At 39.5% G+C, this 23,877-nt stretch overlaps 1 protein-coding gene and 1 pseudogene across 1 annotated transcript; one reads left to right on the forward strand and one right to left on the reverse strand.

The window, feature by feature from the left end:
- Positions 1-10,490: 10,490 nt before the first annotated feature.
- LOC132842591 (uncharacterized) overlaps positions 10,491-23,877 on the reverse strand; it is a 522,997-nt pseudogene continuing 509,610 nt past the window's right edge.
- LOC132842600 (uncharacterized) lies at positions 16,079-17,604 on the forward strand. Its single transcript, XM_060865348.1, has 3 exons — positions 16,079-16,103; positions 16,262-16,746; positions 16,857-17,604. The coding sequence occupies exons 1-3, from the start codon at positions 16,081-16,083 to the stop codon at positions 17,333-17,335; spliced, it is 987 nt and encodes a 328-aa protein (XP_060721331.1). The 5' UTR covers positions 16,079-16,080; the 3' UTR covers positions 17,336-17,604.

A 23,877-nucleotide genomic window follows, 5' to 3' on the forward strand; every position in this document is an offset into this window, starting at 1 on the left:
AGTGCTGAAGCGGCTTGGCCCGCAGAAGTGTACGCTCTGCCAGCCATGGCAGATGTCATCCTGCAGGGCTTTGAAGGAAGGGCTCTCTTGCTTTTCCACCCCACAGCCGCGGGGGGGCAGAGATGAGCAGCCACGGCCTTGTCCAGGGGCGGCAATTGCTCATAGCCCTTCTCCTGAGAGCCGTCTACTGCGCCGAGAGCTGCAGAGGAAGTGCGTAGGCGGGCCGAGTAGGGGGCGCGCCACGACTTTGTGAGCTCATCGTGCACCTCAGGGAAGAACGGGGCAGAACGCTGGCGGGGGGCCTGGCGGCTTCCCGGCAGGAACCACTCGTCCAGCCTGCTGCGCGTCGGCTCCTCAGGAGGGGCCCACTCCAGATGGAGATCTTCGACGGCTCTGGAGAGGATGCGGAGAAGCTCGGCATCCATCCCAGCTTTGGCGTCGATGGGCTCTCGCGACGGCAAGTGGGCGGGGTTAGAATCACCGGCCCAGTCTTCCGTTTCAGAAGCCGCGAGTGACATGGAGTCATCAAGCTGCTCGTCCTCCGATCCGCCAAATGAGACGAGGTCACTCACTTCAGCTGAGGGACGCTGCTCTGGGCGTGAGAAGAGGACGGGGGACGGCTCTCTCGTTGGGGAGGGTGAGGCACGCGGGCGCAGAGCCGGCGTGAGCTCACCCAAACCCGGGCGCTGAGCCCCTCTTCCCCGCTGTCGCTTCCTGGCCGGCTCGCGGGAGGAAAAGGACGGGGGGGCGTGAGGGGCGGGGTCACTTTCATTAAAGAAAGCGATCCGAGAGCGCAGAGAGGCGAGACTCATGCTCTCACAGAAGCAGCATGAGGACTCAGTGAGTGCAGTTTCAGCGTGGGATTTACCCAGGCAGGAAACGCACTCATCATGGCCGTCATTCTCATGCACAGGGACTCTGCATATGCCACAGTTGTGACGCGGCATGGCCGCCGCCGTTAAAACGGCGTTTTTTGTAGGAATGCTCTTTTAGAGCGGTGAAAACCGCTGGAAAGCTCTTTTTTGTGATCGCCGGATGGCGGCAGGAGATCGCTGAGAAGCGGCTGCAAGCAGGAAGCCGGCAACCCGAGAACGGCGCACGAAACGGCTGTATAGAGCGCCGGCGCTGCAAGCGGTCGGCGGTCTCAGCTGGTCCGCTGCGGTGCCTATTCAACGGCGAAAAATTCAGCGAAGGCGTTCAGAAGAAATTCAGCGAAGTGAAGTCGTCGCTGAAGGAGTAAGATCTGATTTCCTCTGGCGATTTGCCTGCTTATATAGCTATACGCCCCGCCCCTTTTTAGCGGGCTTTGGCGCGCTGCATCGCCACAGGCTCGCGCAGCTACGCAGCGCCGTCATTGGTTTTAAAAAGGTTTACAGATTAAACCAATGGCAGTGCAGTTGCACTGCGTTATTGAAAAAAGGCTTCAGTATTGAGGAAAAAAGGAGCTTTTCCCCATACGCAGTATGAGTGGAGTATCGAAAGGGAACTGATATGACTTATGTAGATACGGATTATTGATTTGCAGGTTTCCACTTCAGCTTTCCTTCTCTGTTGTAATGACAGTCGAGTTGTTTTTCTGGCTCATAAGCACTATTTCTGTAACCTTAACGTTGTTAAGTGGCCTAAAGTTTGGAAATATAATTCTGGAAATATTGAAAGACATTAATGAGCACTTGCTGAGATGCTTTCTGTGTTCTCTTCTACTCCACTGTAGGTCCTTTTCCCTACATGGCCATGCTGGCTAAAAGCATAAGGATGGAGGGATTCCAAGTCAATCAATGGCCAGAGAAAGATGAGGAATCTGTCAAAAGACTGCTCACATGGCTAAAGGAGGCAGGTTTACATTTGGCAGATGCCTTTATCCAGAGTGACTTCCATTATCTCATATTTATACTACAACTGACGATTAAGGGCCTTGCTCAAGGGCCCAACAGTGGCAGCTTGGTGACTCTGGGCTCGAACTAAAAACCTTCCGATTAGTAGCCCAACACCTTAACCACTAAGCTACGACATGCAAGTTCAACCTGCACAAAGCCAAAGGATTGTATGATTGGATTGATTTAACTTAAATGTTATTTGGTGAACGATCTGGTCATGAAATATGTATTTGAACTAGAGACCTCTGATACATTCATTGCTGCTAATTATTTCTTAGGCAATTTAATGCTACAACTTAATGATCTAATCAGGGATTTATTTCCTTTAATTGATAACACAGCAGTATTTATTTATTCATTTTATTTTTAAGAATTTAAAACAATACCAGGTATTATGTTTATTCACTCAGGGATCAGCGCGGACCTTTGGACACGTGCGAATGTTTTTATTATTGTCACGTGTCTGCCACGCCTTCGTCCGCTCCTCCCTGTCTCCTCACCTGTTTCCCATCCTGTGATTGACTGTGTGTGTATTTATGTGAGCCGCATTGCCGATGGCAGCTCGGATTCATTAGTGTATTTAAGTTAGATTAAGTTACGTTAGTTCCCCGTGTCGTGTGGATGTCTGTTTGTTTCCCTTGTGTATTAAACCCCTATCATTTGAAGCTATCCTGCCGACGGGTCTGTCTCCTTTCCACCGGATCCGGGGGCCGACAGAATGAATCCGCCTTAAGACCCAGCAGACCCAGCAGGATAGCTTCCAGCTCGGACCGGCCTTTTTTTTTTTTTTTTTCTTTTTCTTCCTTTTTTTTTCTCCGGGGAAGGACGCCGCTCCGTTTCCGGTTTCTCCCGAGGAGGACGTCGCTTCACTTCCCCCTGGACTGTTCCGTCAGTCCATCCGGGCCTGAGTCCAGTGACATCGCTCCGCATTTCTCCGGTGAGGGACGCCGCTCCGCTTCCGGTCAATCCCGAGGAGGACGTCGCCTCACCACGTTCGTGGAGGATGTCGTCATCCTGGTTGGCCCCCCTTTTTTTTTTGTTTGGCGCCCTGCGGCATCGCCCCGCATGTTCTGGTGAAGGACGCCGCTCCGTTTCCGGTACAGATCCCGAGGAGGACGTCGCTTCACTTTTTCCGCGGGGGGTGCTGCAGGTCCGAGGAGGAGGATCCTTCCCCCCTGGACTGTTCCGTCAGTCCTTCCGGGCCTGAGTCCAGTGACATCCTCACCACGTTCGTGGAGGATGTCGTCATCCTGGTTGGCCCCCCTTTTTTTTTGGTGCCCTGCGGCATCGCCCCGCACGTTTCCGGTGAAGGACGCCGCTCCGTTTCCGGTACAGATCCCGAGGAGGACGTCGCTTCACTCTTTCCGCGGGGGGTGCTGCGGGCCCGAGGCGGAGGATCCTTCCCGCCCTCCCGCCCCTTTTCTCAGGTCGCCGAGGCGGGGGTTTGGCCGCGGTGTGTTGGGGGATGTTGCTCGTCACCTCGGTTCGGCGGTGGACGTCACTCGGCCCTACAGCTCGGCTGTGGACTTCGCTCGGCCCTTCAGCTCGGATGCGGAAGTCGCTTCGGCCCTTCAGCTCGGCTGTGGACGTCGCTCGGCCCTCTTTGGCTGCGCCGCCGTGTGCCCTGCTCCCCCCACCTACCTCGCCGTGTGCCTTGGCTCCCCTCGCCTACCTCGCCGTGGTCCTTGCTCCCCCCACTGGCCTCGCCGTCGTCCTTGCTCCCCTCACCTGCCAATCACCGTGGGCCTCCCCCCCCCACGTGCGAATGTTTTTATTATTGTCACGTGTCTGCCACGCCTTTGTCCGCTCCTCCCTGTCTCCTCACCTGTTTCCCATCCTGTGATTGACTGTGTGTGTGTATTTATGTGAGCCGCGTTGCCGATGGCAGCGCGGATTCATTAGTGTATTTAAGTTAGATTAAGTTGCGTTAGTTCCCCGTGTCGTATGGATGTCTGTTTGTTTCCCTTGTGTATTAAACCCCTATCATTTGAAGCTATCCTGCCGACGGGTCTGTCTCCTTTCCACCGGATCCAGGGGCCTGACAACATGATAGTAGGTAGCCACATGCTAAGGCTAACTTTTTTTCTGTGTTAAGGATAAAATAACGTTATGTACTTTATCAATTACAACCTCTTTTTATACAGATTACATGGAGCTGGACGTACACGTTTTATTCGCCGCGTTTGGATGCCAATGTATGTTCACAAAGCCATGAGCATTAACAGTAATGCAACATCCACCAATGTTGATGTTGTGTTTGTGTTTGCCGCTGCTGCGCTAACGTTGCTGGGACACGTGACACGTATACAGTAACGTCAGACTCGGCGCTGTGATGCTCTCTAGCCGGTGGAAAGGCAAACCGGTTCTTAGAAGGTTTGCCAGCACCAGTGCTAGCTCTGAACCAGCACTCGGTTCTTTTTGGTGGAAAAGGGGTATATTACAGACTGGTATATTTCAAAGCCAGGAGAATGTTTTGAAACCATTTTGACTACCTGTTTTTTCCAAGTCAAACTCACTTGAATGTTTATAAATCAACTTTGTGATCAGCCTTACATTTGTGAACATTTTACACGTGTAATATCTATTTGTGATAAGGAGCCTGAATACGAACACTGTGCTAATTAAAGTATAACGCACTTGTTTTATACTTTATGAGCTTCATTGAATATAATTGTAGAGAAGAACTTTTGTTTATTCACTCAGGCATAGGCTGATTCATGTGAATCCACTTTGAACAGCTGCTCAAATGCTCTGTATCTCTTCTGGAGCAGCAGCACGGAGAATGACGAGCAACTCTTTATCAACCTTCACCAGGTTTTACACAATGTTGGACACCATCTTAAAGATGTGCCCCAAAAGAGATAGAAGATTCAGTTTCAATTACTGGAAATTAATTACGTTAAGCTTATATTAAAATTTAAAATTTATAGGCAACAATTGATAAAATATGAAATTCAAAGAGTTATTTTAAGTTGTAAGAAACAGCCAAAGCCAAAAAATGACAAAAATATAATGGATCTCTTCATAAGCAAACTGTATATAAACAGGAAACAAATGTATTAAGCACAATTACAAAAAAATGGAATTAGACCAAATAAATGAAGCTAAAGGGCTTTTTATAAGATCAAGGAGAAAGTGGTTATAGAAGGGGGAAAGTTAAAAATATTAAAGATATTTTTCAAAGGAGAATTTTATATTATTTATAATATTAATTATATATAAATAATAATTATAATATAAATAACAAATTGTATTGTATTGGTATTGGGGTTATATGGTCATACTTTCTTGTCCTAGTGAGAACTCTGGCAGCTGCATTTTGGACTAACTGTAGCCTATTTATTAAAGATGCAGGACAACCACCTAGTAATGCATTACAATAGTCCAGTCTAGAGGTCATGAAAGCATGAACTAGCTTCTCAGCATCAGATACAGACAGGATGTTTCTCAGCTTGGCAATATTTCTAAGGTGGAAGAAGGCTGTTTTTGTAATATGGGCGATATGATTTTAAAGACAAGTTGCTGTCTAATAAACACCAGGTCTTTCACTGTCGAGTTACTAGTAACAGTACATCCCTCTAAATGGAAGTTGAAGAGTGAGAGCTTCTGTGTACTGGTTTTTTGAGACCAATAATTCAGAATTAAAAAATAAAAAATTACAGTTCATCCAATATTTTATCTATTTAATTGATACAGTTTATTAAAAAAAAAATAGCTATTTCATCTGGTTTTGATGAGATATATAACTGTGTATCGTCAGCATAACAGTGGAATCTAATCCCATGTCTACTAATGATGTCTCCTAAGGGAAGCAGGTATATTGAGCATAGCAGAGGTCCTAGAACTGATCCTTGAGGGACCCCATGATTAACTGGCAATAAACTGGAGGATTCACCATTTAATTCTACAAAATGGTATCGGTCAGACAGGTAGGATCTAAACCAACTTAAAGCCTGTCCATGAATACCTGTGTAATTTTGTAAGCGATCTAGAAGAATGTGTGATCTATAGTGTCGAATGCAGCACTAAGGTCAAGTAGAACTAATAGTGACATACAGTCTTAGTCCGAAGCTAAGAACAAGTCATTTGTAACTTTAACAAGTGCAGTTTCTGTGCTATGATGGGGCCTGAAACCTGACTGAAACTCTTCAAAGATATTGGAAAAAGATATTTTCCTAGCAGAAAATGTCATGCACAATAAATAAGTGCAATTTAAATATATAAAACCCAAAACCCTTAAATTAAAATACTATTATATACCGGAGAAATACAGCCGTCCGCCACACCAAATCGACAGATGCAGTACAGGTCCAGCTGAACATCGGATAACAAAAGAAAGCTGACGGGGGATACAAACAACTAAACACCACACCGCCTGGCATTTAAACTAGCGTCCCACTTAAAATTAATAAAACAAGCTCACATACCTGAGGATAGACAGTCTGTCGCAACAGAGTTTGTTTTAGCCCTTTTGCCTTTGCGAAGCACTACAATAAAACGTACGTGCTGCATTAACCTGCTGTACGACCACAACAGCTTCTTAACTCCCAGGTACAGTAACTGAAGGTGACTAGAACAAAATAGAAACGTAGCACAGCTAGCCGCACCAGGAACACCCAGCTGGCTCTGTTGAATACGGAACTGGAAACCGGAAAATGACGCGCGTTCAATAACCATGAACCAGCCACCCTCCCTTATACACACCGTTGATCTCCGATAGGCTATTAATATTTGACATCACAACAATAAGCTCTATCCTGCCACATTTGCTTCATTTCTTTCTTTTGATTATTAAATGCCTCCTTTGCATTTTCCAATTTGTCGCTTTATGTAAGTTCTGTGTTTCCTTTCTTTGCTTTCTGGAGCTTTATGTTCATGCAGAGATAAATTTATACATTTCTAAATTAATAAATTAAATCCTAATAATACATTTCTGTTAAGCTACTTTGAGACAATGTCTGCTGATAAAAGTGTTATACAAATAAAATTGAACTGAATTTAGCTGAATTAATGTAGTAACAAAGCAGCCAGTGACCTAAGAAACATTGTTCATGTATCTGAGTGACAGATGACGTGTATAATATAGTTTACTGAATATTTAAAAGCAGACTTGTGTATTTATGGAACTGTTTTAGCTCCAAAGCCATGGACAATGAATATACAGTATCTGACAGAAGTGATTACACTTCTCACATTTCTGTAAATATTTTATTCTATCTTTTCATGTGACAACACTGAGGAAATTACACTTTACTACCAGTGGTGTAGTCCTCAAAAAAAAGTGGTATACAACTACCCCCACCCACCTCTTAAACCCCCTCTTCCCTGCCACGCTGCCAAAACAAGAAAAGCAAAAACAACACACAGAAGTCAATGTTTGCATTTACATGACATTAACATTCATGCCTTTAGCAGACACTTTTATCCAAAGAAACTCACAGTGCATTTGAGTTACATACATTTTATCAGTATCTGTGTTCCCTGGGAACCCACAACCTTTGCAATGCTAACGTAATGCTCTACCATAATGCACTTATACTCTTATATAAAAACTATTTTGTCATTCAATTATGCATTGTTTGTTCAGTTACAGTATGTTCCAAACATGTTTTTCTATCTATTCTAACATGGACTGTGGAAAAGTGGCATAAGGTTGATTTTTTGATGAATCATCTATTGAACTGCATCCCAATTATCGCAAATACTGCAGAAGACCTATTGGAACCAGCATGGACCCAAGATTCACACAGAAAACAGTCAAGTTTTGTGGAGGAAAAATCATGGTTTGGGGTTACATTCAGTATGGGAGTGTGCGAGAGATCTGCAGAGTGGATGGCAACATCAACAGCCTGAGGTATCAAGACATTCTTGCTGCCCATTACATACCACAGGAGAGGGCAAATTCTTCAGCAGGATGGTGCTCCTTCTCATACTTCAGCCTCCACCTTCCTGTCCTAATTAAATAATTAAAAATCAAGGCATGATAAGATTTTATTTTGGTAAGATAAGCCTAATCCAGAGGCATTTGCCTTTCATACAAGCCACTTCTGATTGAAGTCAAGTTATTATCTATTGTTCCTACAACTTGGATAGAAGACAAGACTTTTGTCAGGAAGTGTATGGATAAATTTAAAGTAATTAAATATTTTGATATGTTTATGCATTACAGGATTCCTAAAGCAAATATTTTATAGATATAATTTACATATTCCCCCCCTTATAGATTCAGTGTGGAACCTGCACAAAATGGTTCCACATAAAATGCCTTGGGATGACAGAAGCACAAATACCGAGCAGATATATTCCTTGGTATTGTGCATTGTGCATTGAGCTAAAGCAAGTACAGAGACCATAGAGTTTAGCAATATCTGTAATAGCTCTTATATAAGCAGCAGGATTACATACTGTATGTTTGACAAAAGCGTTGTATATTGTTTACAATGCAAACAATAAAAATAATCAAAAAGCAAGGATTCTCAAAATAAGTGTTGTAGTATAACTATCAGGACATCAGTGCTGTGTGAGCTGAATTTGGTGACAGTACAGTGTATTACATTGAAGTTATTGACTGTTTTTTAGTATTCGCTTTTCGGGTTTTGCACTTTGCAGACGGTCCCTTGGAATCTGTCTCTCAGCCATCTGCATATAAAGATTTGTGTATTTTGTTCACCGGAAAGCTGATTTTGAGGAGAATTGGGTTGTAGCTGCGTCTCTACATCACTACGATAGAAAAGAGGTGTTATTTGTGTAATAAGAGCGTTTAGCTCAGGAGTTATTGACTCGGGAAACTCCAATCTGTGAATATGCGGCCAACTTTACTTAAGTCTGCTTCAGCATGACACCAGCTTCTGTTGATGAAGTAAACTCTCCTCCCTGTAAACGTTCGGTGAAGTTGGTAAACGACAGCAGGTCGGGGGCAGGGAAAGGGGGCGGAATCCAAATAAAAATGTACAAATTACAACGAAGTTTTGCGAGTTAAAAAATGCAATGCAGTTAAAGGGGAAGAAAAGACGAGGGTAAATTATGGACGTTTTACGCAGCAAAACAAGTGGGTATACCCGCGGGTATACGCTAATATTAAGCCATAGAAGTCGTTATACACAAACAGCCCTGGGGCAAAAGTAAGCATACTGCATATACGTGGCCCCGACTACACCACTGTTTACTACAATGTAAAGTAGTGAGTGTTCAGCTTGTATAACAGTATAAATTTGCTGTCCCCTCAAAATGACTCAACACACAGCCATTGTTGTCTAAACTGCAGCACGGTGGCCAAGACCAAGGGGTGGGGTGTCACCCTGTCAGTGATCAGACCAGACGCCACACACTGCATCAATGGTCTGCATGGCTGTCGTCCCAGAAGGAAGCCTCTTCTAATGATGATGTACAAGAAAGCCTGCAAACTGTTTGCTGAAGACAAGCTAAGGACATGGATTAATATGGAACCTTGTTAAAGATATTTGATAAATTAGAATTAGTGCAGATTTTTTTATAAATAAATAAATAAATAAATAAATAAATAAATAAATAAATAAACAGAATAAAAAATAAGGTAACAGCAGAGGGTGCTGTATGGCAACATTTCTCAATATGAGACAAACAGTATCACAAAGACACACATGCACACGCACACAAACACATGCATACACACACAAACACACACACACGCATGTATAAACACAGACATGCATACACAAACACTTTCACTTTAGCAACAGTGTTATGTAAAAGTGTAAGCAAATGTGACTACAATAGACAGACAAACAGTATAAAAATCTGACCTGCTGTCTGTACCCTAACCCTAACCTCTAACCCACCACACCCCCACCACCCCTTTTTGTGACAGGTTTGTCTATTTGTTTAATTTGGCAGTAAACTATCAACATTCCTCAACATTTCTACATACAGGTAAATGTTGCCAAAAACAATAGTGTGAGATTTATTTTTGTGTGTTTATTTCGTCTATGGAGGTAATTGTGTTATTAGGATTTGGCGTGCTGACGTATGAGTCGTTGTACGTGCAGGTAAGGTATGTGCAGGAAGTTGTGTAATAAGTTGTAACGTGTGGTGTTTAAACCCTCATGAATGCTAACTAATAAAAGTAGGAAAGGTTCCATATTTTAATGAATGCCTGCATTATACTGATGGACCCATTTGCAGGAGACTGGAGATTCATGTTACAACAAAGTATTATTAGTGGAGAACTTTATTAATCCCAAGGGGAAATCAGAAAAGTAGACAAAATGAATGAAATTGCAGAAAGCGTTTATTCTGGCAAAGTGCAAACAAACAAATAAGGCAATTGTAAGGCAATTATTTTATGTCAGAATCTTCTAGTGGATTTTTCTGGTACATTTGGGTTGGTACAGTGATAGAGGACCAATTTAACATCAACACTAACACTGAAAAAATAATAAAAACATCAATTTATAAGAGTTTAGTCTATAATTGTAAACCTGAAGAAGGAGGTGAAGTAAACGACTTTTATCATTTTAGAAATTTATCACTTAAGTAAACTACTGAGTACTAAATAATACACATAAGTAAGAAATCTTTATTTTTTTGTTAAATGCAAAGCTAATGGAAAAAGAAATACGTTATATTGTTTATTAGAGAATAGTTTGAAGTGCAGAATAAATTTGTCACTTTGCTGTTAAGACAGAGCATTAATACATACACATATATTAACACACACAAGAATATTACATGTGTGTATAATATTTGAAATATAAATGTAATTAGAAAAAGCAAGTTAAGTAAAAGTGACAAAAATGAATGATATGATGCTCACATGATATTTATGATCCCATGTGAGAAGAAGCTTGAATACGAACACTGTGCTAATTACAGTGTAAGGCACTTGTTTTATACTTTAGGAGCTTTATTGGATATAATTGTAGAGAAGAACTTTTGTTTATTCACTCAGGCGTAGGCTGATTCATCTTCTTCTGTGAATCCACTTTTAACAGCTGCTTGAATGCTCTTTATCTCTTCTGGAGCAGCAGCAGGGAGAATGGCGAGCAACTCTTTATCAATCTTCTCCAGTCTTGCAAGACTCTTCTCTTCAAACTCCTTCTTGTTCTTGAGGACAAGGACTAAGATGGCTTTCTGAGCCCCATCACAGGAGTTCCGTAACTGATCAACCTCAAACTGTCCATGACCATCAGTTTTCCCAGAGAGCTGACACGATCCATGATGTGTTTGGTGGACACCTCAGTGTAGGTTGTAGAGATCATATTGACAAGGCTGGCGATATTAGTGGCTTGAAAGGCTTGATTGTAGAGCAGATCTTTGGAGAAGAGCTTTGCGTTGTAGGAAAGTTTCTGTGTCTTCTCAGATGTGGATACAAAATTTTTAAGGGTTTTAGTCAGACTGATTTTCACAATGTTGGACACCATCTGAAAGAAGCGCACCATCTTCTCCCACTGCTCCTTCACTCTCCCCATGGCATCCATACCCTTAACCAACATTTTTATAGTGGTGTTAAAGTCTATTTCTTTGATCTCACAGCTCCTCATGGTGATCAGGATTTCAGTCAGCTCCTTTTGGTTCTTCTCCATGTTCTCTACACTCTTCTCATAACTCTCTCTGGTCTTGTCCAGTTGAGTGCGGCTCTGCTCTATGCGGAACCTGGCATTATCTGATGCCCTTTGTGAAGCTTTCACCTTCCCAGTGTTACTTTCTTCTTTATACATCATTGGTGGTTTTGGAGTCAGAGCAGGAGAATTTGTGACAGATTTACTTTTGCTGTCAAACTTACGAGCTGATTCATTCAGGTTTCTGATCAGTTTAATCAACTCATTTGTTTTGACTTCTTCACATTTCTGTTCTGGTGCATACTTTGCTAGTTCTTCACAGATCTCGATGCCTTTGGTACAGATGTTTTGAGTTTTCTCTTTTGTTTTTGTTTTTGTTTGCAGTCTGGAAATTCTTTTAAATCCATCCTGATTCGTTTGAACTGATCTGCCAGAAAATTTGTCTTTGTAGTTTTGTGTTTTTGATCATACAAATCTTTCCAGTTAATTGTGTTTTCAATCACAAACTCTTGAATTTTCTCTGCGTATTTCAGGATTTCTGCAGATTTACTGAACATATTAATTTCATCAAGGCAATCAGCTTTAGGTTCTGGACTTTTAGTCTGATTTCTTTTAAGAGAAATCGGTGTGATCACTTCAGATCCCATGGATGCTATTCCATTAATAAGAGTTGTGACGCCCTCAGTCATGCCTTCAACCAAATCCATTCCTATCATGTCCCATCCACTGGGCAGTGAATCCATTGCTTTGCTGTAATTTTCATGGGCTTCATTCAGCTGCTTTTCCAGGTCCTTCATTGCCTTCTCTGAGCGTTTAGCAGCTTCTTCTGATGACTGTTTTCTCAGATTGGCTTCGTCCAGTTTCCTCTTAATATTTTCCAGCTCCTCTCCATAAAAGTTCTCAGCATTTACACATGCTTCCAGCAGTTCTTGGATAATGTTGATGACATCAGTGAACCGTTTTTCTGTTGAATTGGCCAGCTCAAGACAGTCATCTGCAACAACACGGATGTTTTCCAGCTGTTCAGGGAGGTGAGCTTCAACAACCTCATCACTACCTTGGAACAGGATCTTCACAGCCGTCTTCATGTAATCAGGAACTGTCATTGTGTAAAGTCTAATCTGATCCATGTTCTTATGGGCCTCGTTGAAAGCCCACCAGCCTGAGTTACACACCTGCATGAGGCAGGCACGAAATGACTCTGGGTATTTAATGAACTTGTAGCCAACTTTAGGTGTGTTCTTGTTGATGGAGAAATCTGTTTTGGAGGAGATGAAGACCAGCTCTCCCAGGATGGCTATGGAGAGAGGAGCAGGAGTCAGATACTCCTCCCAGTTGGCATACGGCTGCATCACAAGCTTGGTTTGGTTCCTCATCTCCTCAGCTGTGGTGAGGCTTTGAGTTTTCTTTACAATTTGCGAATCCATGGCTTCTTTTTTTCCTACTGAAAACAAAAAGAAAATAAATTACAAAATTATAAAATTGCCCTATTGGCTGCTAATAGTGAATGTAGAGTGCAATCCATAACAACTAAACTCAACCATAATGCCGTGATTCCTTTATTATTCAGAATTCAATGGCATTTAAATCATCTTTTTTTTGCATACCTTATTCCTTATTAAATTCCTAACTGTATAAAAAGGAGAAAATGTGTTCATTAAGTTAGAAAGAATAAGACAAAACTTTAAAAGTAATTGTTGAGAACAGTTTCTTCCTACCTGGATATGCTGAAAGTCTTCAGTGAATGTGTGGAGGTTCTCTGTCTGCTCTGTGTATCAGTGAGAGGTATGGAGGTGCTAGGGAGAAACCCAAACGCAGGACAATGTATAATGAAGAGAATTTAATGAATATAATAATAATAATAATAATAATAATAATAATAATAATAATAATAAAACATAGGACACAGTTCAGTTGTGAATCCACACAGGACCCAATGAAACAAAGAGAGAGGCATAAGCAGGGCAAAGTCACACACCTCATAACAGAAACACAGTAGCAACAGATAACAATAGTCCACAGGAGCAGGTCTTTAACCAGTGTTGTGCTAGTTACTAAAAAATAGTAACTAGTTACAGTTACTAGTTACTTCCTTCAAAAAGTAACTCAATTACGTTATTGATTACTTACACCAAAAAAGTAACGCGTTACTGTTAAAAGTAACTTTTTAGTTACTTTTTAAAAGAACGTTCTTTAATGTTCCCATTAATGACCTTTTATGCGTTATGGTCTATACAAACACAAAACCAGACATCCCAAATATCCCGGATGTTCCGGGAGTCTCCCGCATATTGATAGCAGCTCCCTGATGCCCGCAAATTAGTTACAATCTCCCGGAATCTAGAGCAAGCGAGCAAGAGCGCCCATGCGTGACAGAGACAAGTATTCAAGTATGTGCTCCAAACCTTGTAGCGCACGGTAGAGAGGGAGGGGGCCAATCCTGATTGGCGTGTTTCGGCGTGTGGGTGGGCTATAGCCCATGTGTTTCGGAATTACTGCCGCACATACTTGAATAAACGGAAACACGCCAACAGCGTGTTTTTAAAAGGAATTTTAAAAAGATTAAACCAAAACAAAAATAAATACAGTATTTTTTGTCTACAGCTTTTTGATTTTCTGTGTTGAAATGTTTTGTTTGTCTCTACAGAGTTGTGCTGAAGAACACAGCTGAAGCTGTTCTCATTCCACTGAAAGGTGGGATCTCCTCCCTGAATGAAGTCTATAAGGCTCTTATTAAGGCAGATGTAGATCCTGTAACTGGGAAATGCTCCAACTACGACTACATCAGACAGCAGATAGTACAGGCTCATCAGCTCCTGAAGCAGTCAGAACAGGAAACCAGTTCAGGGTTAAAGAGTCTGGATAAAAACTTAGAGAGACTGATACAAGAGGAGGGGAAACTCAAGCAGGAGATGAATAACACAAAACTAACCTTAGACAACTTTAGAAAAGAGAAGGAATCAAATGAAAATTTACTCAGAGTATCTCAGGGAGCTCTGGAGCAGACCAGGAGAAATCTGGATTCAGCAATACACACACTTCAGGATCAGGAGAAAAGGAAACATGATGCTGAAATTGTCACAGCTGTTGGGGCAGGAGTGTTCGTTATACCTATCATTGGATGGATTGCAGGTAAGAATTACAGCATACCGATAAGAATAATGACATCTGAACTGTTTCATCATCATAACCTTCATGTGAGAGTCTGTTCTGACTCTATAGTTTGTTTCTTCACTGTTCAGGTTCTGCCATGATGATTGGTGGTGGAATTGAACTGGATCAAGCAAACAAAGCTGTCCAAGAGGCTCAAGAGGAGGTGAGAAAGTCTGAGAATGAAGTGAGAAACTATGAACATAAAGTATCTCACTGCATGTCTAAGATTTCCCAGACCGAACGTGACATCAGTCAGAAAGATGACCAGCTGAAACAGATACGTGAAGGAATCCAGAAGGTGAGAACAACTCTTAGACTTCAGCAAAGTGAGAAACTGTTCATTTGTTCCAAATGGGTGGTAGTGAGATCACTCAATCCATTCTAGAGTGAGAAGTGAGGAAGGTGAAGCCAAAGCAGATACAGAAACCCCTTTGCAAGTGACATAACTCATCAATAGATGGCGAGACACACCAAAGACACACACACCTAACACACTCATTCATATTAACTTTTATTTTGACAAATCACAATAAATAAATATTCATGTGACTCGAGTTTTGTTCAAATGTAAAGAAAAAAAAAAAAGTATGATCCTGTGTATTAAAGATTTAAAGACTAACATGACATTAATAAGACAAAGATTTTATAAGTTTTTATAAACTGTGGAGTAAAAATAAACACTGTGACAAAGTAAACTTTTTCTACTATTATATTTTTTAAACTGTGATTTAATTATGTTCTTAGAAGCGCTTTCAAACAATGTAAAATATAAAAAAAGATATGACAAATAAATTTAAAGAAGATAAAAAAATAAACCTTTTTACAAGGACAAAATATTGCTTTGGAAGACGAATTCTTTTATTCTTCTTATCTATGGGATTTTGTATAAAATCTTCAGTGAAGAGATGGGGTCCTGTCTGACACTGGAAAATTGTCTATGAGATAAATAGAAGTCCCCTAGTAAATTTCTGTTTAGGTAACATGATCAGCTTTTTAGTGAGTAATCCAGAATCCAGAAATATAATACATAACATAATGAATGGACATGTGGTGATACAGATGAAAGATAACAAAGATAACTAATCACAAATATGAATTTCCACTAGTTAGTTCAGGAGACTGTGACAAGTACAAGTTTCACTGCTTATAAGAGGCTGATTTTCTTTTCATCACTTTTTTTTATTATTGAGAACTTGAACTAAAAATAAATTACTATTAAACTTAATGTAAATGAGTAATTGGATTCTTAAACTTACATATAAATTTAAAGATTATTAAAAAAGGATGAATGGCAGAATAATAGAAAATTTACTAGTGTGATCACAACATAGTCTTAGTATGAAATACTTGTTTTTATTTATTATCCTTTTGATCTGTAGAGGATTTTTATTAATAAAATCATTCTGTAACAGATGACAGATGACTAGAGACACTGAAGGAGATTTTTTTGATGATCTTATGATCAGGTTTGAGTTTTTCCACTTTAGCATCTTTACTTCCTGTTCCAGAGTAAGATGAATCAGCTTTCATCATTGGAGTGAGTTTAATTCCAGAATTCACAGAAATGATTCATAACAATTTATTCACTTTTAAAAGGAATTTTAAAAAGATTAAACCAAAACAAAAATAAATACAGTATTTTTTGTCTACAGCTTTTTGATTTTCTGTGTTGAAATGTTTTGTTTGTCTCTACAGAGTTGTGCTGAAGAACACAGCTGAAGCTGTTCTCATTCCACTGAAAGGTGGGATCTCCTCCCTGAATGAAGTCTATAAGGCTCTTATTAAGGCAGATGTAGATCCTGTAACTGGGAAATGCTCCAACTACGACTACATCAGACAGCAGATAGTACAGGCTCATCAGCTCCTGAAGCAGTCAGAACAGGAAACCAGTTCAGGGTTAAAGAGTCTGGATAAAAACTTAGAGAGACTGATACAAGAGGAGGGGAAACTCAAGCAGGAGATGAATAACACAAAACTAACCTTAGACAACTTTAGAAAAGAGAAGGAATCAAATGAAAATTTACTCAGAGTATCTCAGGGAGCTCTGGAGCAGACCAGGAGAAATCTGGATTCAGCAATACACACACTTCAGGATCAGGAGAAAAGGAAACATGATGCTGAAATTGTCACAGCTGTTGGGGCAGGAGTGTTCGTTATACCTATCATTGGATGGATTGCAGGTAAGAATTACAGCATACCGATAAGAATAATGACATCTGAACTGTTTCATCATCATAACCTTCATGTGAGAGTCTGTTCTGACTCTATAGTTTGTTTCTTCACTGTTCAGGTTCTGCCATGATGATTGGTGGTGGAATTGAACTGGATCAAGCAAACAAAGCTGTCCAAGAGGCTCAAGAGGAGGTGAGAAAGTCTGAGAATGAAGTGAGAAACTATGAACATAAAGTATCTCACTGCATGTCTAAGATTTCCCAGACCGAACGTGACATCAGTCAGAAAGATGACCAGCTGAAACAGATACGTGAAGGAATCCAGAAGGTGAAGAAGCAGAGTCAGTCTGTAGCCGAGTTCCAGGGGAAAGTGAGAGGAGCTGTTCATCTTCTGGGTGTCCTGAGTGGGGTGGTCAGTGTAGCTGATGGTCTGACTCGCAGATCCATTCTCCAAGAGCCTGTCATGAAGGTGATGGAGGATGTGATGAAGGCCATAGAGCAGATCACAGGGAATGAGCTCCTCTATGGCAATGACCTGCCAAGACTCATCAATCAGATGAAGGAGAACAACCAACGACTAGCAGCCATCTGTGCCTGAGAGAACAGCTCAATATCACAATATTGTTAATTCTTTTATTTTGAACAGAGATACACAGAAAAATAAATATTCTGTAGCACTTCAGAGTTTTGTTCAAATAAGAATAAAGTAAAAAAAAAAAAAAAAAGTATGATTCTGTGTCATATTCAAAAGCATTAAAAGCCACTAAACATGAACATAAATAAATACAGTAAAAGGATGTTGTAGTAAAGTTTGTTATAAGAAACAATGTGTGAGCTCGAAGAGAAATAAACCCTGTGACAAAGTAATCATGCTGCTTTTCTGAGTGCTGTATTTATTTTTACTGTGTTTAATTATGTAATAACTTGAGCGCTTTCATTCAAAATGGTAAAATATAAAAATAAAATGATTATGACAAATATAATGTAATAAAGAAGATAAACAAAATAACCTTGTGGTAAAGGATCATAAAATATTGCTTTAGTGTCAAGGACTGAACTTGTTTTTATTCATTATCCTTTTGATCTATAGAGGACTTTTTGTTAATAAAATCATTCTGTAAGAGATGACAGATGACTAGAAACACTGAAGTAGATTTTTATGAGGATTTTTAATGAGGATTGAGATTTTCCCCTAGAACATTTTCTGTTTCAGAGTAAGATGATTCAGCTTTTATTAGAGTGAGTTGAATTCCAGAATTCACAGAAATAATTATTAACGAAATAATTCATAATGAGATCGGAAATGTGGCTGTATGACAGATGAGATGAGAGTTAACATTAATGAACACTAATACACATACTAATGCAATGCCACTAGGGTTAGGGTTAGGGTTAGACTAAAGCTGACTGAAGTGACAAGTTATACTGGCTGTATAAAGACAAAGGCTATAATTAATAAAACATTTTCAAGTAACAACAATATTTTGTTTCATTATTGCAGAACATTTGAACTACAAAATATTTCTCATTCAAAACTAAGATGCTGAAATGCAGTAATATGTGAACTTCCTTAAACTTACATACTGCAATTTTGGGGTTATTAAAAAAGGATGGAGACCTGGCAGAATATTTTTCATAGATTAGAGGATTTGAGAACTAGTGTGATAACAACCACCTAGCTCTAAATGTAGGTAAGACAAAGGAAATGGTGTTTGATCCTAGAGGAGTGGGTGATCACAGGCCACTGAGCATCCACAATCAAAATGTAGTACAGGTCTCATCATACAAATACCTTGGTGTCTTTTTTGATGACTCACTAACATGGCATATACAGTACATGTGGATAATCTCTATAGTAAGATGCAACAAAGATTGCAAATTTTTACGTCGTCTGAGAGTCCATGGGGTTGATCAAAAATTTATGTTAATCTTTTACCAGGCAGTAATTGAGAGTTTAATCAGATACTGTATTACAGTATGGTTTGGGAATCTATCTGTGCAATCGAGATCAAAGCTGATACGGATGATACATATTGCTTGGAAAATTATAGGAGTGAAAGAATTGACACCAGTGCAAACTATGTATGAACATGTCACTGTAAGACACACTGAGAGGATTGTCTGTGATTTTTCCCATGTTTTGAATATGGAGTATGAGTTGCTGCCTTCTGGCAGGAGGTTCAGAGTTCCTCGCTGTAGATTAAATAGATTTAAAAACTCTTTTATCCCAGTGTCGGTGAAGTTGTTAAATAGGGGAAGGAAATAGTTGCTATTTTATGTATTCAATATTTTGTGAATTGTATCTGTCTAATGTGTGTACTGTATGATTGCAGCATGGGTGATGGCCCAAGACAAATTTCCCTAGTGGGGACAATAAAAGTTTACCTTACCTTACCTTACCTTACCTTAGGCCATCCTTAAAAATATTTTGGTTTGCAGTAACAGTAAAAAAAACCCAAAAAGGGTGGGTAGGTAGGTCTATATTTTTTTTTCAAGTTTCAATGTAAAAAAAAAAAGTACAATTTTGGTGATGGTGATTACGTAGGTATGACTTTAAACAAATTAGCATATGGTGACGTCACTGACTGGGTCTTCAACCCCTGCCTTCGGGCGCATCATTGCAAAGTTTATTTTGATGCTGGACACAGTTTCTCCAGAACTTCGTGCCAAGTTAAAGCGGTGTCGAGCTGTTTTAATGAATTTTTTAGGTGTATTATGGTGCCCAAACCCGTTAAAATTATTTTATTGCATTTGTATTAGTTGTTTGAAGAGTAAAAAAAAAAAAGGTCGGTCTTAACGCAAATTTACAACCGGCAAGTTGGTCGGACTTAAAGCAAAAAAATAAATAAATAAAATTGAGTCGGTCCTAAATTGACAGGATCGGTTGGGTTACGGCAAACAAGAATATTTTTAAGGATGGCCTTACCTTACCTTAAATGCAGTAATATGTGAACTTCCTTAAAATCTTACCGAACTGTGTGTGTGTGTTTAAGTGATTGTTGGAATGTATTGGTATTGTGCCTCTGGATATGCAGGCAACTATCTGATAATCTGTGCATCTGGATATCTGGTAATTCCTGTTAACAGAAGCAATCCTGGCTGTTTTTCTTACTTGATGTTTCCTGAAGGCTGCAATTCTTCACTGAAAGTGAAAGATAACTTGATTTTGAGAACAGAATGCTGAAAAAAATCTGATTTCTATGACATTGATTTGGCGATCAGTATCTTTAGGTGAAAGATTTCAAAACCAGGAAAAGATACTTATCTTGTAAAATGTTTGATATTGTGAACAAACTGTTCTTTTGTTTTTCACACATGCTACACAATAAGTGTACCATAATTTTTCCGAGATGGTTAAACGGAAAAATGTGCTGAAGGTGGAAAATTGGTGAGATGCCATCTGCTCTTACGCAGTCTAGATGATTTATTTGCATTTCTTTTAGTTTCTGTGTGTTTATGAGACTGTTCTCTGTTCTCCCTCTGTGTGTGTGTGTGTGTGTGTTTGTGTGTGTGTGTTTGTGTGTGTTTACACATGTGATGTAGCTTAAGTATGTGTGACAGAGAGAGGGTAAGGAGGATGAAAATTAGTGATAGAATACACTCTAAAAACTGCTGGGTTAAAAACAACCCAATTCGGGTTATTTTAACCCAAGTAGTTGGGTTATAATGTTTAACCCAGCATGCTGGGTTGTGATTTTAACCCAACTATTAGTTAAAAATGACGACCCTGCTGGGTTGAATTTAACCCAAAATGGGTCAGAAATTTAAGTGATTAAAATAATGAATCTACAGCAATACTTACTTCGGTAATCCAACCCCGCCCACGGGAAACACGGAAGTATGTGGAAGCAATTTAGGTGATCTAAATAAAATGTTGTCCTTCGTTTTATTAACACACGTTTTCTTATTTTTGTAAAGGATGTCTAGGCTAAAATAGCAAACCTTAAATCTAATATATAATATGTCTAATATACGGAGCTGATTTCGTCAAAACAGCATGTAAAACGCTCGCATTCTATGAAAATGTATCACATATCACAGTAAATGCATCACTGACTTCAGTCAGAAAAATGTACTTTAAGAATACAAATTTAAAATATAAAAACATTTCATAACATTTACATCAACCTCAATATCTGGATATAAGAATCATCAGTAAGAATCATCAATTACAATGTAATTGCAGAGTAGAAAAGTATGTAGATGTAATAAGAAAACAGTATAAAATTGACTTAATCAGAAAAATTAACGTTAAGAAAATACAAATTTGAAATATGAAAACATTTATAACATTTACACAAACAATCATAAAAATCAATATCCGAACATATAAGAATCATCAGTAAGTTTCATCAATTGCAATGTAATTGCAGTGTTGTATAAGAAAAATAGAAGAATTTAGAATAATGAACATGCATCAAACTGACTGCAGTCAGGAAAATTTACCTCCAATTAAATATGTGTGTGAAATATGAGAACATTTCATGTAACAGTGTACAAGTTAAAGAACACAGAATCCAATGAAGCAGTCAGGTCACATAATAATAATAAAATAAAAACAAAAAAATAAGTTACAGTTTGTCTGCAAAAATGAATTCTTGTAGAACTCTTACTGCTGGTGTCTCCTCCCCAGGAAGTTCATACACCACAGTCTGTCGAAACTGCACACACCAGGGAACAGGGAAAACAAGATAGGTCAAAACACGTCTATAGAATGCAAAATGCTCGTATGAATTAATATCATTTTCTACTGAATGTAAGCAAAGTTACAGCTAAACGAGATGTACAAGCAGAGTGAGAAAGTTATGAAGTAACATTAACTTTACATTCTGGTTTAACGACAGAAAACCACAATGTTGAAGAAGCTGGATTTAGCACTTTCCGTTCCATGCACTGTCCAGTTTACACTTAAGAAAGATCACAAATAACACTGCTTGCTGCCATCAACTAATTACATAGAAAATATTAATGTCATTCAAAAGGCATTTTTTTCAAGATTTGCTCCTAAATTATCCTAATTATCCTGGGTGTGTCACGAATAAAATGACGGTCGAACATGTTGAGTTTTAAACCCTAACGTTATTTAGCTTGAGCTGACCTGAGACAGTCCCGCTTGTTTCAAACTAACCATAGGCTGTACAGGAGTACAGGAATTTACAGGAATTTAAATTTAATAATATATATTATATAGTATGCTTGTAGTGAATGAATCTCGTTAGCTGTTGAATTTACCTCACAGCGCAGTTAAACAAAATGTAGAAGCAGAGCGGGAAATTGGATGTCCTAACAAAATACTGTACGTTACCATTAAGTAAACTCCGCCGTATTAAAACCTTATCTAACACAGAAATCATTTATGATAAAGTAGATTTAACGTGTACAAAAGTAATATTTAAAAAGCATTTACCCTATTGCACCCAGATACAATGTGTGGAATCAGAGAGGTTTGGCGGACATCTTGTTCCAAGATGGCCGCCAAGATGGCCGCCAGGTGCAGGGGTGGTTTGTTAGGCTACACACTTGCCCCTTTGTTTAACGTTTTTCTACAAACATTTTTTATCTCATTTTGTATTTTTCAACAATTTCTTATCAATATTAAAGAAATTTTTAGCCAAGGATGGATTTTAAATGTTGGAAAGAGGGATAATGTATCTTGTTGCATATGGCTGCTCCGTTTGTGGCTTCTGATAAGTCCACGTGGTTTTGCTGCCAGTGCTACTGGAAATGAAACACAGACTACATCTGTTAAACTCGTGCCCATGGTTGATAGACCTCAACTGAACTTCTTCAGCCAAGGATACCACATTATTTATTCTATCTGCTGGCAAAAAAAGCATCATCAAGGAAAAGAAAGTCATCAGCATGTCAAGGGAAGCAAATGGTATGGTCCAAAGGTTCTACTGATTCTTCTCCTACTCAGCGGCGACATACAGATGAATCCAGGACCATCAATAAACCAACATATAACTGAACCAGTAAGTGGATCAACTGAGTGTAATCCAAGCTGGAGTGTGAGCTGTAGTGCAGAGATCAGTGGGCCTTCAGTGGGAGATGTTGGGAGTTTGGCTAAACTACCCTTGGATATCTTACAGGATGTGCCCATGTTTCAAACATCAGAACTCAGTAAAAGTCCTGTCTTTGATTCAGAGAGTTTTGACATGCATCCATACCAAGGACTGTACCGCCTGACACCCGAGGAGAGGCCTGTGGAGGAGCACACTGCTACAGTCCTTCAGGTATGCACATTGTATGAAATTGCATTGAAATGCAGTAATATGTGAACTTCCTTAAAATCTTACCGAACTGTGTGTGTGTGTTTAAGTGATTGTTGGAATGTATTGGTATTGTGCCTCTGGATATGCAGGCAACTATCTGATAATCTGTGCATCTGGATATCTGGTAATTCCTGTTAACAGAAGCAATCCTGGCTGTTTTTCTTACTTGATGTTTCCTGAAGGCTGCAATTCTTCACTGAAAGTGAAAGATAACTTGATTTTGAGAACAGAATGCTGAAAAAAATCTGATTTCTATGACATTGATTTGGCGATCAGTATCTTTAGGTGAAAGATTTCAAAACCAGGAAAAGATACTTATCTTGTAAAATGTTTGATATTGTGAACAAACTGTTCTTTTGTTTTTCACACATGCTACACAATAAGTGTACCATAATTTTTCCGAGATGGTTAAACGGAAAAATGTGCTGAAGGTGGAAAATTGGTGAGATGCCATCTGCTCTTACGCAGTCTAGATGATTTATTTGCATTTCTTTTAGTTTCTGTGTGTTTATGAGACTGTTCTCTGTTCTCCCTCTGTGTGTGTGTGTGTGTGTGTTTGTGTGTGTGTGTTTGTGTGTGTTTACACATGTGATGTAGCTTAAGTATGTGTGACAGAGAGAGGGTAAGGAGGATGAAAATTAGTGATAGAATACACTCTAAAAACTGCTGGGTTAAAAACAACCCAATTCGGGTTATTTTAACCCAAGTAGTTGGGTTATAATGTTTAACCCAGCATGCTGGGTTGTGATTTTAACCCAACTATTAGTTAAAAATGACGACCCTGCTGGGTTGAATTTAACCCAAAATGGGTCAGAAATTTAAGTGATTAAAATAATGAATCTACAGCAATACTTACTTCGGTAAT

This window comes from Tachysurus vachellii, chromosome 3 (assembly GCF_030014155.1).
Source record: "Tachysurus vachellii isolate PV-2020 chromosome 3, HZAU_Pvac_v1, whole genome shotgun sequence".
Lineage (NCBI taxonomy): Eukaryota > Metazoa > Chordata > Actinopteri > Siluriformes > Bagridae > Tachysurus > Tachysurus vachellii.

What these genes read in the sequence shown, in the direction of transcription:
- LOC132842600 (XM_060865348.1), top strand. Translation starts at nt 16,081, where the DNA reads ATGAATCAGCTTTCATCATTGGA. An exon ending in AATCAGCTTTCATCATTGGA is followed by an intron (nt 16,104 to 16,261) that starts GTGAGTTTAATT and finishes TTGTCTCTACAG; the next exon opens with AGTTGTGCTGAAGAACACAG. An exon ending in TATCATTGGATGGATTGCAG is followed by an intron (nt 16,747 to 16,856) that starts GTAAGAATTACA and finishes TTCACTGTTCAG; the next exon opens with GTTCTGCCATGATGATTGGT.